This window comes from Sceloporus occidentalis, unplaced genomic scaffold (assembly GCF_023333645.1).
Source record: "Sceloporus occidentalis isolate IW3139 unplaced genomic scaffold, rSceOcc1.0.p SCAF_1, whole genome shotgun sequence".
Lineage (NCBI taxonomy): Eukaryota > Metazoa > Chordata > Lepidosauria > Squamata > Phrynosomatidae > Sceloporus > Sceloporus occidentalis.
Genome location: NW_028316981.1, coordinates 142,372,136 through 142,389,498, shown reverse-complemented (window position 1 = coordinate 142,389,498; position 17,363 = coordinate 142,372,136). Strand labels below are relative to the sequence as shown.

The window sequence follows — 17,363 nt, the reverse complement described above, 5'->3', positions numbered from 1 at the left end:
TCACTAAGGCAAAAGTCACACTCTCTCAGCCTCAGAGGTTGGCAATGGCAAGCCCCTCTCTGAAGAAACCTGCCAAGAAAACCTTGTGTTAGGTTTACCTTAGGGTCTCCCTAAGTCAGAAATGATTTGAAGGCACACAGTAACAACAACAACAACAGTGCTGACCTAATGAACATAACCACATCACTACAATATTTAAGATTAATTACTTTGTTGTTGTGGGGCTTCAAGTCATGTCTGACTTAATGTGACCCTAAGGCAAACCTTTCATAAGGTTTTCCTGGCAAGATTTGTTCCTTTGCCTCCCTCTGAGGCTGAGAGAGTGTGACTTGCCCATGGTCACCCAGTGGGCTTCCCTGGCAGAGCAGGGGTTCAAACCCAGCTCCCAGTATCCTATTCCTGCGCTCACTGGCCTTTACTATTCCTATAGCAAATAGGAGCTTCTTTCAAACCCTATCGCTCCCATTCTCAAAATTAATTCGCGTTCTCACACACACTCCTGTCCTCCAACCAATTTGGTCTGCTTCCGTTTCCGTAGCTCAACCCTCCAGAAGCCGGGTTTAAGTACCCGGATGCGGAAGTGGCTTCCCCTTTTCTCTGGGACGGTAGGGCTGCAGCGCTGAGCTTCTCGGTAAGGGGCGGTTTGGATCCGGCGCCATCCGTGGCCGAGGGGGCGGCCAGGAGCCGGCGAGGGGGCCGAAGAGAAGGCGCGGGTGGCCAGGAGCCCAGCGGGGAGGGTTTGGGGGCGAGCGGGGGAGGCGGCGGCGGGGGAGGCCCCTCGGAGGGAGGCGCCCCCATTCCCCTTTCCCCTTCTGAGGCTGCCATTTTGTTTTCTCTCCTGCAGGGAACCGCCGCCAGGAGCCGTCACCATGGTGAGTGAAGGGGAGGGGGCCAGATCTCGGGGGACAGTACTCGCCCGTAGGGAGACGTTGGAGGATACGTTTACCCATAGGGCTTTATTGTTAAGGGGGGAATGCGGTTCCCCGTGGAAGAGTCACGCATGCGCATAGAGAAGCACTACTTGCCCATGTTTCTCTATGGGCACGGATTCTCCAATGATTCTCTATGGGCACGAATTCTCCAGTGATTCTCTATGGGCAAGGATTCTTCAGTGTATATCCCCAGTGATTCTCTATGGGCAAGGATTCTTCAGTGTATATCCCCAGTGATTCTCTATGGGCAAGGATTCTTCAGTGTATATCCCCAGTGATTCTCTATGGGCAAGGATTCTTCAGTGTATATCCCCAGTGATTCTCTATGGGCAAGGATTCTTCAGTGTATATCCCCAGTGATTCTCTATGGGCAAGCATTCTTCAGTGTATATCCCCAGTGATTCTCTATGGGCAAGCATTCTTCAGTGTATATCCCCAGTGATTCTCTATGGGCAAGCATTCTTCAGTGTACATCCCCAGTGATTCTCTATGGGCAAGCATTCTTCAGTGTACATCCCCAGTGATTCTCTATGGGCAAGCATTCTTCAGTGTACATCCCCAGTGATTCTCTATGGGCAAGGATTCTTCAGTGTACATCCCCAGTGATTCTCTATGGGCAAGGATTCTTCAGTGTACATCCCCAGTGATTCTCTATGGGCAAGGATTCTTCAGTGTACATCCCCAGTGATTCTCTATGGGCAAGGATTCTTCAGTGTACATCCCCAGTGATTCTCTATGGGCAAGGATTCTTCAGTGTATATCCCCAGTGATTCTCTATGGGCAAGGATTCTTCAGTGTACATCCCCAGTGATTCTCTATGGGCAAGGATTCTTCAGTGTACATCCCCAGTGATTCTCTATGGGCAAGGATTCTTCAGTGTATATCCCCAGTGATTCTCTATGGGCAAGGATTCTTCAGTGTACATCCCCAGTGATTCTCTATGGGCAAGGATTCTTCAGTGTATATCCCCAGTGATTCTCTATGGGCAAGGATTCTTCAGTGTATATCCCCAGTGATTCTCTATGGGCAAGGATTCTTCAGTGTATATCCCCAGTGATTCTCTATGGGCAAGGATTCTTCAGTGTATATCCCCAGTGATTCTCTATGGGCAAGGATTCTTCAGTGTACATCCCCAGTGATTCTCTATGGGCAAGGATTCTTCAGTGTATATCCCCAGTGATTCTCTATGGGCAAGGATTCTTCAGTGTATATCCCCAGTGATTCTCTATGGGCAAGGATTCTTCAGTGTATATCCCCAGTGATTCTCTATGGGCAAGGATTCTTCAGTGTATATCCCCAGTGATTCTCTATGGGCAAGGATTCTTCAGTGTATATCCCCAGTGATTCTCTATGGGCAAGGATTCTTCAGTGTATATCCCCAGTGATTCTCTATGGGCAAGGATTCTTCAGTGTACATCCCCAGTGATTCTCTATGGGCAAGGATTCTTCAGTGTATATCCCCAGTGATTCTCTATGGGCAAGGATTCTTCAGTGTATATCCCCAGTGATTCTCTATGGGCAAGGATTCTTCAGTGTACATCCCCAGTGATTCTCTATGGGCAAGGATTCTTCAGTGTATATCCCCAGTGATTCTCTATGGGCAAGGATTCTTCAGTGTATATCCCCAGTGATTCTCTATGGGCAAGGATTCTTCAGTGTATATCCCCAGTGATTCTCTATGGGCAAGGATTCTTCAGTGTACATCCCCAGTGATTCTCTATGGGCAAGGATTCTTCAGTGTACATCCCCAGTGATTCTCTATGGGCAAGGATTCTTCAGTGTACATCCCCAGTGATTCTCTATGGGCAAGGATTCTTCAGTGTACATCCCCAGTGATTCTCTATGGGCAAGGATTCTTCAGTGTACATCCCCAGTGATTCTCTATGGGCAAGGATTCTTCAGTGTATATCCCCAGTGATTCTCTATGGGCAAGGATTCTTCAGTGTATATCCCCAGTGATTCTCTATGGGCAAGGATTCTTCAGTGTATATCCCCAGTGATTCTCTATGGGCAAGGATTCTTCAGTGTATATCCCCAGTGATTCTCTATGGGCAAGGATTCTTCAGTGTATATCCCCAGTGATTCTCTATGGGCAAGGATTCTTCAGTGTATATCCCCAGTGATTCTCTATGGGCAAGGATTCTTCAGTGTATATCCCCAGTGATTCTCTATGGGCAAGGATTCTTCAGTGTATATCCCCAGTGATTCTCTATGGGCAAGGATTCTTCAGTGTACATCCCCAGTGATTCTCTATGGGCAAGGATTCTTCAGTGTATATCCCCAGTGATTCTCTATGGGCAAGGATTCTTCAGTGTATATCCCCAGTGATTCTCTATGGGCAAGGATTCTTCAGTGTATATCCCCAGTGATTCTCTATGGGCAAGGATTCTTCAGTGTACATCCCCAGTGATTCTCTATGGGCAAGGATTCTTCAGTGTATATCCCCAGTGATTCTCTATGGGCAAGGATTCTTCAGTGTACATCCCCAGTGATTCTCTATGGGCAAGGATTCTTCAGTGTACATCCCCAGTGATTCTCTATGGGCAAGGATTCTTCAGTGTACATCCCCAGTGATTCTCTATGGGCAAGGATTCTTCAGTGTATATCCCCAGTGATTCTCTATGGGCAAGGATTCTTCAGTGTATATCCCCAGTGATTCTCTATGGGCAAGGATTCTTCAGTGTACATCCCCAGTGATTCTCTATGGGCAAGGATTCTTCAGTGTACATCCCCAGTGATTCTCTATGGGCAAGGATTCTTCAGTGTATATCCCCAGTGATTCTCTATGGGCAAGGATTCTTCAGTGTATATCCCCAGTGATTCTCTATGGGCAAGGATTCTTCAGTGTATATCCCCAGTGATTCTCTATGGGCAAGGATTCTTCAGTGTACATCCCCAGTGATTCTCTATGGGCAAGGATTCTTCAGTGTACATCCCCAGTGATTCTCTATGGGCAAGGATTCTTCAGTGTATATCCCCAGTGATTCTCTATGGGCAAGGATTCTTCAGTGTATATCCCCAGTGATTCTCTATGGGCAAGGATTCTTCAGTGTACATCCCCAGTGATTCTCTATGGGCAAGGATTCTTCAGTGTACATCCCCAGTGATTCTCTATGGGCAAGGATTCTTCAGTGTACATCCCCAGTGATTCTCTATGGGCAAGGATTCTTCAGTGTATATCCCCAGTGATTCTCTATGGGCAAGGATTCTTCAGTGTATATCCCCAGTGATTCTCTATGGGCAAGGATTCTTCAGTGTATATCCCCAGTGATTCTCTATGGGCAAGGATTCTTCAGTGTATATCCCCAGTGATTCTCTATGGGCAAGGATTCTTCAGTGTATATCCCCAGTGATTCTCTATGGGCAAGGATTCTTCAGTGTATATCCCCAGTGATTCTCTATGGGCAAGGATTCTTCAGTGTATATCCCCAGTGATTCTCTATGGGCAAGGATTCTTCAGTGTATATCCCCAGTGATTCTCTATGGGCAAGGATTCTTCAGTGTATATCCCCAGTGATTCTCTATGGGCAAGGATTCTTCAGTGTATATCCCCAGTGATTCTCTATGGGCAAGGATTCTTCAGTGTACATCCCCAGTGATTCTCTATGGGCAAGGATTCTTCAGTGTACATCCCCAGTGATTCTCTATGGGCAAGGATTCTTTAGTGTATATCCCCAGTGATTCTCTATGGGCAAGGATTCTTCAGTGTATATCCCCAGTGATTCTCTATGGGCAAGGATTCTTCAGTGTATATCCCCAGTGATTCTCTATGGGCAAGGATTCTTCAGTGTACATCCCCAGTGATTCTCTATGGGCAAGGATTCTTCAGTGTATATCCCCAGTGATTCTCTATGGGCAAGGATTCTTCAGTGTACATCCCCAGTGATTCTCTATGGGCAAGGATTCTTCAGTGTATATCCCCAGTGATTCTCTATGGGCAAGGATTCTTCAGTGTATATCCCCAGTGATTCTCTATGGGCAAGGATTCTTCAGTGTATATCCCCAGTGATTCTCTATGGGCAAGGATTCTTCAGTGTATATCCCCAGTGATTCTCTATGGGCAAATGTTCTGGAACCCAACCCCAGTGGATAGCAAGGGCCCACTGTATTTTATAGAATTGTTGTAAGGGTTTAAGGTTGTGGATGTGCGGGGATTTCAACACTGCCTGCTTGGGACTAACATCGTCCTCTGTCGTTAGTATTGTGAAGCAGCCCTGTGCTCCTATCTAGGGGAAGTCATGTTGGCTGTGTGGAACAGTGACACTCTTATTGGACCAACCAAAATGCATCACGCAAGCTTTCAAAGCTCCACTGGCTTCACCATCAGGCAATGGTGTTAGAAATCATACGGGGGTAGTAAATTAACGTATACGCTCAGCTATAAGCCAGCCTCATGTAGCCGTTGAGGGCAGAGTTCTTCAGGTTCTGGAATACTTGCATATACATAATGAGATACCTTGGAGATGGGGCCAAAATCTAAATGTGAAATTCATTTATTTTTCACATATACCTTATACACATAGCTTGAAGATAATTTCATACATAATAATATTTTTGTGGATGAAACAAAATTTGTGTAAATGTCCTGTAGAAATGATTAGGACAGAAAACTGATCTACTTTATTTATTGCAGCCTCGCAAAATTGAAGAGATCAAAGATTTTCTGTTGACAGCCAGGAGGAAAGATGCTAAATGTAAGTAATGGCCTTTAGATCAGTACCTTACCTGTGGTTTGTTGGTTTGTTTTGTGGGGAGTATCTGCCCTAAAGATTTTCTATACCTCCTGTCCTGCTTTCTTTTTGGGAGCCATCTTAGGTTGCAGTCTGGAAGAAAAGCAGCATGTAAGTGAAATTCACTCAACATCTCTGGTACCGTCCGCTGCTTTGTGAGAGTGATGCTGCTTGTTATTAAACACCAGTACTAATCTCCTTTTTCTGTCACAAAGACTTCATTCTTGTAAAAATGGGAAGCTCTTATTGGGAGTCTGGCATGCTCATTGTACTGTCCAGATTTGGCTTGTGTGTCTTGGGTGTTAGCAGAAATCGTTTTCTCTTCTCATTTGAACTTCTCTCTATCTCATGTGCCCACATGTGCATATACACAAATACAATAATATCAAAACCAGGAAAATAAAATTAACAAACTCCTGGGTTGGGTATTTACCTTGTATGCCTAGCAAAGGACATAAAGAAGCACAGAAGAGAGCCACTGTTGGCGAATGTTTGAAGGAGCCCTGGTGGCACAGTGGTTAAATGCCTGTACTGCAGCCATTCACTCGAAACCACAAGGTTGCGAGTTCAAGACCAGCAAAAGGGCCCAAGCTCGACTCAGGCTTGCATCCTTCCGAGGTCGCTAAAATGAGTACCCAGACTGTTGGGGGCAAATTAGCTTACTTGCTAATTAGATTACTTGCTGTTCACCGCTATGATCTTTGGAATAGCAGTATATAAATAAAACAAATTATTATTATTATTATTATTAATTATTATTATATGACTATGCAGATATTTGAACCTAGGTTGCCTCACTCTTAATCCAACAATTAGGCTTCATGGGCTCTTCTGTGGCATGTCATCTGTCTCTCTGTAAAATGTTGATCATTTGGAGGCAGATTTGCATAGTAGACTTCATAAGATTTTTTAAACATTGAACTCATTGCAGGAAAGACAGAATATAAATGTAACAAACAGTTGCCGTCTCCTAAATCCAGTTGTTATTCTTTCGAGTGAGACATGTACAACCTTTAAATCAGAGTGGGCAACTGTATGGGAACTGTGGGCCAATATCCCCCTTCATATACCACACAGATAAACCTCACAGCAAGTCCAAATGGTTCGGTTTTCTTGTGCAATTGAGAGGGCTACACAGAGAAATGATGTTTAGAAATAGTCAGACATGTTTGTGGAGGTGGCGTGGGGTATTTTCGAGTGTTTGGGGAGGGCTTTTTCTTTGGTTTGGGGGCAAAAATAATCATGCCTATTTTAAAAATAAAAAGGGAGTAGCTTTAGGGAACTGTTGGGGAATGGCACATCCTTGCTGTTAAGTTGAACTCCATGTTCACCGGTTCCTTGATTTCCTCCCCAGTTACAGATGGAATGCCTGCTGTGTTTCTTAACTTTTTCACATTTATGCTGCTCCAAGAAGGTGGCATGAGTATCTTTGTCATTAAGACAAGACCTGCCTGATCCACTCTGTGCAAAACTGACTTTTGTTGGCCACCAAAAGAGCAGCTTCATCTAAAGTGGTAGCTGTGCTTGGTATGCCATGAGTATATTTCAACTGTAGACACCTTGGTGTGGCCCTAACATAGCATTGTTTGTATCCCACCTTTTCTTTAAGCTGATTCACTGGTTTTGTGTAAATAGAATTTTTCACTATTCAGATAGTTCTCATGAAAAGCATGAGGAAAAATAACAAGTGATGTGATGCTGCATTACCAGCAAGTATAAGCCATGTGTGATTGAGAAGCTTGAGAAAATGCCTCTAGTAGTGCATAAAACATCACTGATACTTCAAATGGTGCATTAAGTAATGGACAGAGGAGTTTGTTTGTTTCTTTTCTAAGACATACTAAGTGACATTGTAGAAATGTTTTCTTGAAAGCTAAAAAGGAGAATGGACAGTTTAGCCTGTCCACAAAATAATTATGCTTTGCAACTTTTGGGATGGAGCATTTAGATCCCATGCCACTTTGTAACAGTGTTCAGTAGCTTTATGTGCCTAGAGCTGCTGCCCAGGACATAATCTCTTCAAAAATTTCTATGAAAGTTATTTCCACCCAAGTCATATTCCAGAAACAAATTAGATTTCACACTATATTTTGTTCAAAACCAAACACCTTCTTTGTAGTGGTTTTGAAGGATAGAAATAAAACACAGAGCTATAAAGATGTGTTAGCACTCATTATTAAATAATGAGGTGAGTGCTATGAGGTTCAGCATTCTCATGTTTATATATGTAGGTATATGTGTTTATTTTTAAATAGTGTGAATGACAGCAAAGCTAGTCCAGAATTTGGTTCACTTTTATGTATTTTTTTAATGTATGTGTATTTACAGTCTGCCCCCTCCCCAATGAAAGCCTTATTTCAAGCTCAGTACAGAGGAACAGGCTAGAGAGTACACTTTTCATGAGAACAAACAGACCAAAAACCTCTGGTGTGTGGGTGTTACTTGCCTACAGTAACTTGCTTACCATAGAATGAAGCATATTGTATTAATTATTCAATGGTTTGTCTGAAAGGGAGGATTTTAATATACAAGGCTGTGGTTCTGATGTTCTATAGGCCAGCCTGTTGTTTGAATGCTGAGTATATAGTGCTAACCCCAGCTTTCTGACATTGTAGCTGTCAAGATCAAGAAGAACAAAGATAACGTGAAGTTCAAGGTGCGGTGCAGCCGATATCTGTATACATTGGTCATCACTGATAAAGAAAAGGCTGAAAAACTGAAACAGTCTCTACCACCAGGTAAATGAACCATAAGGGATATGGAAGAACACTAGTGCCTTGACAGTAGCCATCTGGTTCTTCCCTTATGTTTGTTTCATACACTTTCTATCTGTTGTTGTCTGATGCTAACAGAATGATCTGGGCATTTCGGCATGATTCCTATTGTTAGCTCCAAATATACTGGTCCTGTTGAACCAACAAGATTTATGTGTATTTTGCTTCATCATTTAACATTCATTTAGTGGTTCTGTTCTAGTTGGAACTAGCAGCTGAATTCAGGCCTCTGGTTTAATGGTAATGTCCTTACTGCAGTTTCGGGGGGGGGGGGGATATTTCAGTACAAAAAAATTATCTGGCACAAAGATCTGAGATCACGTACTTAGCAATTTAGTGACCTCAAAGGTGTACTGAGAAATGTTTGATTAACATTTCAATTCATGCAGCAATATTTAAAAAATGAGGTGAAAGTCAAGGTAGATGGTCTTAAAACAGCAAGAAAAAAAATAGTTAATTTTGTTCAAATAGTCTTTCCATTATGTTTCCATATAATTTCCTGAAAAAGCAGGCATAGCTGTTAGACCAAATAAAATATACTGGTTTATAATAACAGAGATTTTGAACTGTCTCGGAACATTATAAAAATATTCTAAAACACAATGCATGTGCCTGTTGCTTTACTGAATTACCTTCTTAGAGAATGACATTCAAATTATTTAAAGTAGTTGGGAAATTACCGAGGCTGTAGAAATTACAAGGGACATTTTGCACCCATTTCATGTTCTGGACCTGCTGAGAGCTACAAAAGGCACTTCCAATTTATCAGAAATGGTTTTGAATGCTAAAACAAGGTGCAGTATGATCCCACACCTTGTTTTAGTCATGAACCTGTGTCTTTTGAGGCACAGTTCTCTATTGAAAGAAATCACATTAATGGGGAGTTTTGAGAGCCATAAAAAAAAAAAGCCCTGGTGGTCTACACATTGTCCACATTCACACCTCAGATTTAAATCATGCCTTGCTTTTCTCCACTGAACTAGCAATAAAAGTTAAAACAACAATTTAATCTATTTTTACAAAGCCATTTGAAAGGTATAATAAATACAATAAAATAAATGTGGTTGTAAGGAGCAGATGAAAACATGGTTTTAAAAGGTCCAAGCCCATCAAAAAATAATTTAAGCACAACAATGAAAACTGCTTTAAAATGTGGAATCTTTGTAGATTTTCAAACTTTGCTTTGAACAAAAGGTCACATCTCTGTAAGATCATGTTCTTTCTTGAATTTCTCTGCATTAATCCATTGGTTACCTAGACGTAATCCAACACACGTATAGCTATCTTTCACTCGGTGAATAAGGGGTGCGTTTACACTGTAGAAATAATACAGTTTGACACAATTTTAACTGTCATAGCTCCTGGGATGTTGTGAAACATCAGCACTCTTTGGCATAGAAGGCTAAATAGCTTATAACACTACAAATCCCAGGATTCTCTAGGATTGAAATACAGCACTCAAGGGGGTGTCAAACTGCATTATTTCTACAATCTAGATACACCCTAAGATAAAAATAATGGTAGGATACCATTGTTTCAGCCTTAGGAACCTTCTGAGAAAAGAAGATTCTGATCATTCTATGGAAGCTGCCTTCGGTGAGAATATTTTATACATGAGGTTAGGTTGTACACAAGTATATACAGTAGTTTGTTTCCATCTGAAATTTTAATCTAAAAATCAAACTTAAATTCATCTAGGAAAGCCAGCATGGTGTAGTGGTTTTGAGTATTGAACTACAACTCTAGAGATTAGGGTTCAGTTCCCTGATGGAACATAAACACCCACTGGGTGATCTTGAGCAAGTCACACTCTCAGCCTCAGGGTGACAATGGCAACTTGCCAAGAAAATCATATGATAAATTCACCGTAAATCAAAAATTATTTGGAGGCACACAACAACAATAATAATCTACATTTCTCCCAAAAGAGCTGAGAGAACAATGTGGATTAAAGTGTGTTGGCTAAAAATAGAATGTTAAGAGAATTCTATACTATGGTTTTTTAAAAAAACAACAATTATAGAACAGCTTTTTCTCTTGAGATGAAAAATAAGGGCATTGCCCAGTTGAACATGAGCATGTTTAATTCCTATGCAGTGGTGTGTGTGTGTGTGTGTGTGTGTGTGTGTGTGTGTGTGTGTGTTCTGCGCCCTATGGGAAAGTAAAGTATGGCCTTATTTTTTTTGTATTACTGAGACTTAATTGGTAAGCTCTAGTTTTTGTTGAAATGTCTGTGCTCTCTGGTTAACAAATATAAATGTATTTCTTCTCTATGGATCAGTTTTAAACATATAAAAGCATGCTCTAATATCACTTTAAGTACCCCACGTTACAACTAAACCAGTGAAACTTACCAATGAAAGAATCAGAAGGAGCACCATTATTTGGAGTTGCATTAGAAACCAGAGTACATAGAAACCTATTTCAGGGGAAATTCATTGGAAAGTAATGCTGTTCTTTTAGTCAGAATGCACTGGAATTATGGCAGGAAGGGAAATTCTAACTTTTGCCCCAGAGTTTGTAGAAGTGCTGGACTAATGAGGTTTGCATTTAGAATCCTGTTTTTAAATATCACTTGTGGGGACAGAAAACCAGTGGGTAAGTACAGATAGGTCAACCTGAAAACAGATGACACATTGGATATTCACTGACATTTCACACCAATCCACAATGGCATACATACAAGAAAAGTCCTCTGAACATTGAGGTCACCTAGTTCACACGCCAACAACCTACAAGTCTCTTGCATACACTCTTGGGAGCACACTATCAAGACAGTGATTTTGTATAGGTTGTAGTGAAAACTCTTGAGGACTTGCTGGCCTTACAAGCAGAAGCTAGGGGAGCAGATTCACATCTTTATTTGTTATTTTTTCTATTTTCCTTCTCTTTAGGTCTGGCTGTGAAAGAACTGAAGTGAACTAGTCATTTCTGGAATTTGGCCTATGGATTGTAATAAAGAAGTTAACTGTTCTTCCTTCTCAGTGTCATCTTTTCTAACAGGTAGTTTGGGTGGGCTCCTGTTCATGCTGTACTTTTCATTAGGAAGATGCAACTATTTGTGAACTCCAGTCTGTAATTCTGAAGACTTCCATGAATAATGTGCATCTAATATTAAGAGGGAGGGAGGTTGTAATCCTTACTTAGAATCATAGAGTTGGAAGAGACTGCACGGGCCATTCAGTCCAACCCCCTGCCATGCAGGAAATCCAAATCAAAGCATCCCTGACAGATGGCCATCCAGCCTCTGCTTAAAGACCTCCGAGGAAGGAGAATCCACTACACTCCGAGGGAGTGTGTTCCACTGTCGAACAGCCCTTACTGTCAGGAAGTTCTTCCTAATGTTGAGGTGGAATCTCTTTTCCTGGAGCTTGCATCCATTGTTCCTGGTCCTGTTCTCTGGAGCAGCAGAAAACAAGCTTGCTCCCTCCTCAATATGACATCCTTTCAAATATTTAAACAGGGCTATCATATCACTTCTTAACCACCTCTTCTCCAGGCTAAACATCCGCAGCTCCCTGAGTCGTTCCTCATAGGGCAAGGTTTCCAGACCTTTCACCATTTTACTTGGCCTTTTCTAATACTAAAATGAATTCCCAAATTCATTCTCAAAACGTTCCCTAATACATTTGAAACTCTTTCAGTATGGAATTCATAGGCATAGCATTTAGATACAAAGTGCCTGTGTCTAACTTTGAGGTGGGATTTATTTGGGCTGCTCCATATCCAGCCTAACCTGTAATTCATTCCCTGTAGAGCAGAGATTCTCAACCTGTGGTGGTGGTTGAATGACCCTTTGATAGGGGTCACCTAAGACCATCGGAAAAGACATATTTCTGATGGCCTTAGGAACCAAAATCATTGGTTGGGGTCCCCACAACATGAGGAACTGTATTAAAGGGTTGTGGGCACGACATTAGGAAGGTTGAGAACCACTGCTCTAGAGCATGGTTTGTAGCTTGGGGAGGGGAGTCATCTCCCCACCTTTGTAGCAGATTGCACTGCTGCACAAAATCTACAGTGGTGTAGTATTTTCAGTTGATTTGCAGGCTTTCTTGGGTGGTGGGGACTGTGATTATTTTTAAATAAAGTTATTTCATGGTATCAGAGGCTTGAGGGGGCCATATTCTGGGGACTCCAGGGATTTGTTACAATACAATTCATGTGTTGCACTTTGTGAAAGGAATGTTTGTACAGAACTTGATGTTTTTAGAAGAAAAGAACTGTTAAAGATCACATAGCAATTAAGGAAAGTCAGTGTAAAATGTTTTTATAACTATTCTGCAGGTGTGATGAGACCTTGAATCCTTGGATAAGTATGGAAATTGACATAGGGTTCAACTTGCTAAAGGGAGAGAGCAATCAAATTTATGAAGTACCCTACTGTATAGTACTTGAATTTAAATGGTATAAACGTACAGCAGCTACTTTTTTTAAGCAGCTACTTAACATTCAGTATGCAAGGTTGTGTGTTTTCTATAGAGGCTTGAAGCCTTTTAAGAGAGAAAAAAACATTGAATTTTACTACTACATGGTTTGTCCTATCTAACAACAGCCTAGTTAGATAGAGCCCTCCCTCCAATCCATCTGGCTTGGTCCAGGCCTTCGAGGGAGAGAAGAACCACTGGACCTCATCCCCTTTCCCTCCATCATTCCCTTCTCCTTTTGTTTCGTGTCTTTTAGATTGTAATCCTGAGGGCAGGGAACTGTCTGATTAAAAATAATATTGTAAGCCGCCCTGAGAGCCATTAGGGCTGAAGGGCAGGATATATATATATATATATATATATATATATATATATATATATATAGTGTTCTCAAAAAAAGAGAGCGAAAGAGACCAAAAAAAAAAAAAATCCAGTGCATTCGATAGAAAGCATCCCACCGCATTCCCAGTTTTATACAAGCAAGAATTTGTGTGAGAGATCATTATTTGAGAGCACAGCTATTCAAGCTAGCTGGAAGGTGGCCTTGACTCAACTCATGATTTGAAGTTAACTTGTTCTAAAGAGAATTCTGTCCTTAAAACTTTACTAGTTCAAGTTTGTGACTTTTTTCTTAACTCTTTTAAGTCTATAAGGAAAATATTTTGTTTATAGAATATTGCATAGTGCCATATAATTTACAGTGGTGTAGTGCAGTTGTTACTAGAAAGGAAGGGAATGAAAGTACAGATTCTAGGATCCTTAAGTAGAGTCTTTCTCCTTTGCCATTTTACAGAAAAAGAGCATTTGTTTTTTATTAAACTACTTGACTTCAGTTGTGGCTGTGGAGGAAATGAGACCCTCTGAAAACAGTCTGGCAACAGAAAGAAACTGCACTTTGCCAGCTGTCAGGTTTCTGTATTGGTCTTTCTCTTCAATTGGCATAGAAATCTCCTGGCTAACTGGGGACAGATCCACTTTTTGCCTCTCATCAGGCATCTCATTTTAAGTTCTACAAAAAAAACCATGAAATTTTAGGATGCATAACTTGACACACTTAAATTAATCAGGCAAAGATCTAAGAAAATTACTTTTAAAACATTGAAAAATATGGAACAGGATCCCACCAAACCTTATGCTCCAGAGGGGGATTGCCATCATAGTTCAGATGACAAGCTGTTTCATCAGCAGAATGACAGTGCTGGATCTTTGTAGAGAAGTTTTGAGCTAAAGAGGAACTGATAAACTTTGACTTTTACTACCTACACTAGAACCTTTGTACATTTGGGGAAGACTACTCACAGTGTGCTTCCCTTCTATTTTAATTAAATTAATTCTGTGTGCATCTCTAGTTCTCTTAAAAGTCACTCTAATACAGGTTATTTAGCAGACACTTGGACCTTTTGGCGTATACTGGCAACTAAAAGATGCAGAATTTACTGGACAAAAGTGCAAGATTTGTGGTCAGTATGACAGGACTGTATTGCAAAGGTGTGATACATTTGCTGTTCTTGCAATGGTACAGAGTGAGTCACCAATTCTGCTATTTTTAATCATTCCACTATGGGACAAAACCAGCTGGTCTGTTAGATTCAGTTTTCTCATTGCACTGGAGTAAGAGGTCTACAGCAACCTCCTCAAGGTCCAGATCCCCTGCATAAGGGGAAATATGTATATGTTTGTGCCTCATTGCAAACAATGGGGCACATGCTCAGGGGAGCATGTGCACCACAGAGGCATGCCCCATTTCTTTAATTGTGTGGCGTCCATGTAAGCTGGAAGCCGTATATACCAGTAGTGCGCCCGCATATGATGCGGGTGCACTATTTTAATCCATGGCATATAAGCTTAAACTACAGATGTACCTCTGTTTATGAAGCCTCTGGCAGCAATGCTCCTTTTTCCAAAGAAAATCTCAAATGCACACTCCTCCCCACCTCTAGCCAAGCAAGCCCAGTGAAGCAAGGAGACAGGAAGGAAATCGTACTGGTTTGTGAGCTGTTGTGAATTGGGTTGCTTGCTGGCCCTTTTAAAGACTGTCAGACATCCCCTCCTGCTTTCATAAGCTGTAAATTGCCCCAGCTTACCCTTTCCTACTGCTTGTCTGCTCTTGTTGCACATGCATGCACACATACACATAAAGGGAGAACTTAGCCTTGTGCTATCAGAGCAGCAGTAAAGCTGTAGGGGCAAAAGGCGGGGAAGAGCTTCTGCTTTCCAAATAGCCAAATAGAGCAAATAGTCATAAACATGAAACAGGTATGCAGATAATACTTGGTTTTGTGCTTTTACCTGCCATCTTCATTTGTCTCCCTTGCCCAGTTTTAAGCCTTCCTAGGAATATTTTATTTCATTCAGGCCTTGCATGCCCACCCAGCTTTAACTATTAAGTATTATTTATCTCTCACACACCCCTGCTGGGTAAGAGCACAATTCTATTATTGCTGTATGCTTCACAGCCACTTCCAGCAAGCAAGAGCAAATGAGCAGGGAAATAGATCCCTATTTGTAAGAAACAGCAAAAGAGAGAGACCCAGGGAGATCTGGCAAGTCTGCATCATTAGATCTTTGGCTACCAAATAGGAAATGAGTGGGAGCTGATAGTGGAGAAAAGCATAGATCTTTGGCTACAAAAAGAAATGAGTCGGAGCTGATAGTGGGGAAAAGGTATAAGAAAGTGGAGGCTGGCAAAAGAAAAAAAATGCATTTTATTTCTGCCCATAGTGCCAAAGTTTCTGTTAAAGAGCCCAGGAAGCCAGCTTTAACTGAGATGTGCATGTATATTATACAGTTAAATATTATTCAGAATCCTGCCATTAGATGGTGCTATGTGTTTTTTAAGAGCTCACTGCATTTTATATTCCCGGTTGTAAGACAACCAAGTCCTGGAGCCTGCCTTACATGAATATGGGGAATGGAAAGCTGGATGGAACCATACTAGCTTATTCCTGTGTCTAAATGAGTGCCTGTATGAGTGGATCATTGCTAGAAGTTGGGGTTGCTAACCATTCTTTCTGTTCTATCCATGTTCTGAAGAACTAGTACTGGGTGGCCTTGGAGACGTCATACTCTCAGCCCTAGAAGAAGGCAAGGGGAAATTTCTGCTTAAATCTTGCCAAGAAAACCCAAGGATAGGGTCACCATAAGTGTTGACTTAAGGGCAGATAACAAAAGCAACAGTGGAAGGGAGGTTGCAACTGCAGAGGGATAGAGGACTAGGCTGTAAGATGGAGATTCTGAAGTAACTTGGGCTCCTCCACTAAACTAGTTCAAATGAAAAGAAGCCATTGTACATTTCATCCAATGAGGCAGTCAGAACACAGACACAGTAAATATGGCTTATATGAATAATCAGTAAGCTGTTTGTTTCTGCAGTCAGAGAGTAGTAAAAGTGGCTAGTAAGACATCTTTGGACAGAACTAAAGAATAAGGATGCCTATATCAAATAAAAGGATTTGAAAGGCATTAGCTCCACCTCCCGAAATTGGCAGGCTTAACCATGTTAATATTCTCAAAACAATTGGTTCTTTGATTCTTTTTCCTTCTTTTCAAAGGAGGCTTTGCCTAGCTGTTCTAAGGGCTGCAGCAGTTGATAATAAAGGCCTTTGAAAGCCTTCAGAAACCAAAAAGGAAAAACACTCCCACCCATTCCTTTACCAAGCATTCAACAAATCCAGTTACTGCAAACCCTCTCTCTCAAACTATCTTAAACAATGTAGTTAACATATTTAAATTATATAGAAGGATCATACACTTTGCTAGATATATAACTATTAATCTAACAAACAACCTATTTTACCTGTTTGCTAAACCCATGTAACCATTTTGTATTTTCCCCTCCCAAGATAACACAAACCAGTTTTTATATACCACACCAGCTGGTAGGGATAGTGTATCATATCATCATAAATCTATACCTATTTAGAACTCTATATATCAAGGCATATACATGTCAGCCCATCTAACAACTGTTCTGTACACAGTAGCTATCAGGTTTGGATCAAATGCATATCAGGTTTGGATCAAATGCATATCACATCAGTTAGTACACACATCAGTTCAGATCCAAAGCAACTTTTCACTATATATAGATAGATCGATAGATATCCTGCCTTTTTCCCAGTTCAGCAGTCAAAGCAATTTACAACAAGATAAAAACCCATGAGATGGGCCTTATATAGTTGGTCTTCAAATACCTGTCAAAGCGAAAAGAAAGAAGGGAAGGTGCAGCCTAACTTTTCTAGGAAGGGAATTCCAGGGGATGGGGGAATCACTGAGAAGGCCTTCTCCCATGTTCTCACCAGGTGTACCTGTGAGGGTGGTGGGGGACAGAGAAAAGGTAGATCCCAACAGATTTGAAGAGCATGGGCTGGTTTGTAAGGGAAAATATGCTCCTTCAATAACCTGGACCTGAGCCAATTATGGCAAAACCAGCACTTTGAATTGTGCTTGGAAACAGACTGGCAGCCAGTGAGGCTGTTGCAAAAAGGGAGTTTTGTGTTC

The 17,363-nt window shown here is 41.4% G+C and overlaps 1 protein-coding gene across 1 annotated transcript; it reads left to right on the top strand.

The window, feature by feature from the left end:
• The first annotated feature begins 551 nt into the window (after positions 1-551).
• Positions 552-11,409, top strand: RPL38 (ribosomal protein L38). Its single transcript, XM_089540111.1, has 5 exons — positions 552-631; positions 845-872; positions 5,566-5,626; positions 8,278-8,400; positions 11,331-11,409. Exons 2-5 carry the CDS (start codon positions 870-872, stop codon positions 11,354-11,356), a joined length of 213 nt encoding a protein of 70 aa, XP_089396237.1. The 5' UTR covers positions 552-631; positions 845-869; the 3' UTR covers positions 11,357-11,409.
• Positions 11,410-17,363: the final 5,954 nt, after the last annotated feature.

Excerpts from the sequence above, each read along its gene's own strand:
- RPL38 (XM_089540111.1), top strand. Across the intron at positions 5,627-8,277 it reads CAGGAGGAAAGATGCTAAAT|CTGTCAAGATCAAGAAGAAC; the intron begins GTAAGTAATGGC and ends CTGACATTGTAG. Across the intron at positions 8,401-11,330 it reads GAAACAGTCTCTACCACCAG|GTCTGGCTGTGAAAGAACTG; the intron begins GTAAATGAACCA and ends CCTTCTCTTTAG.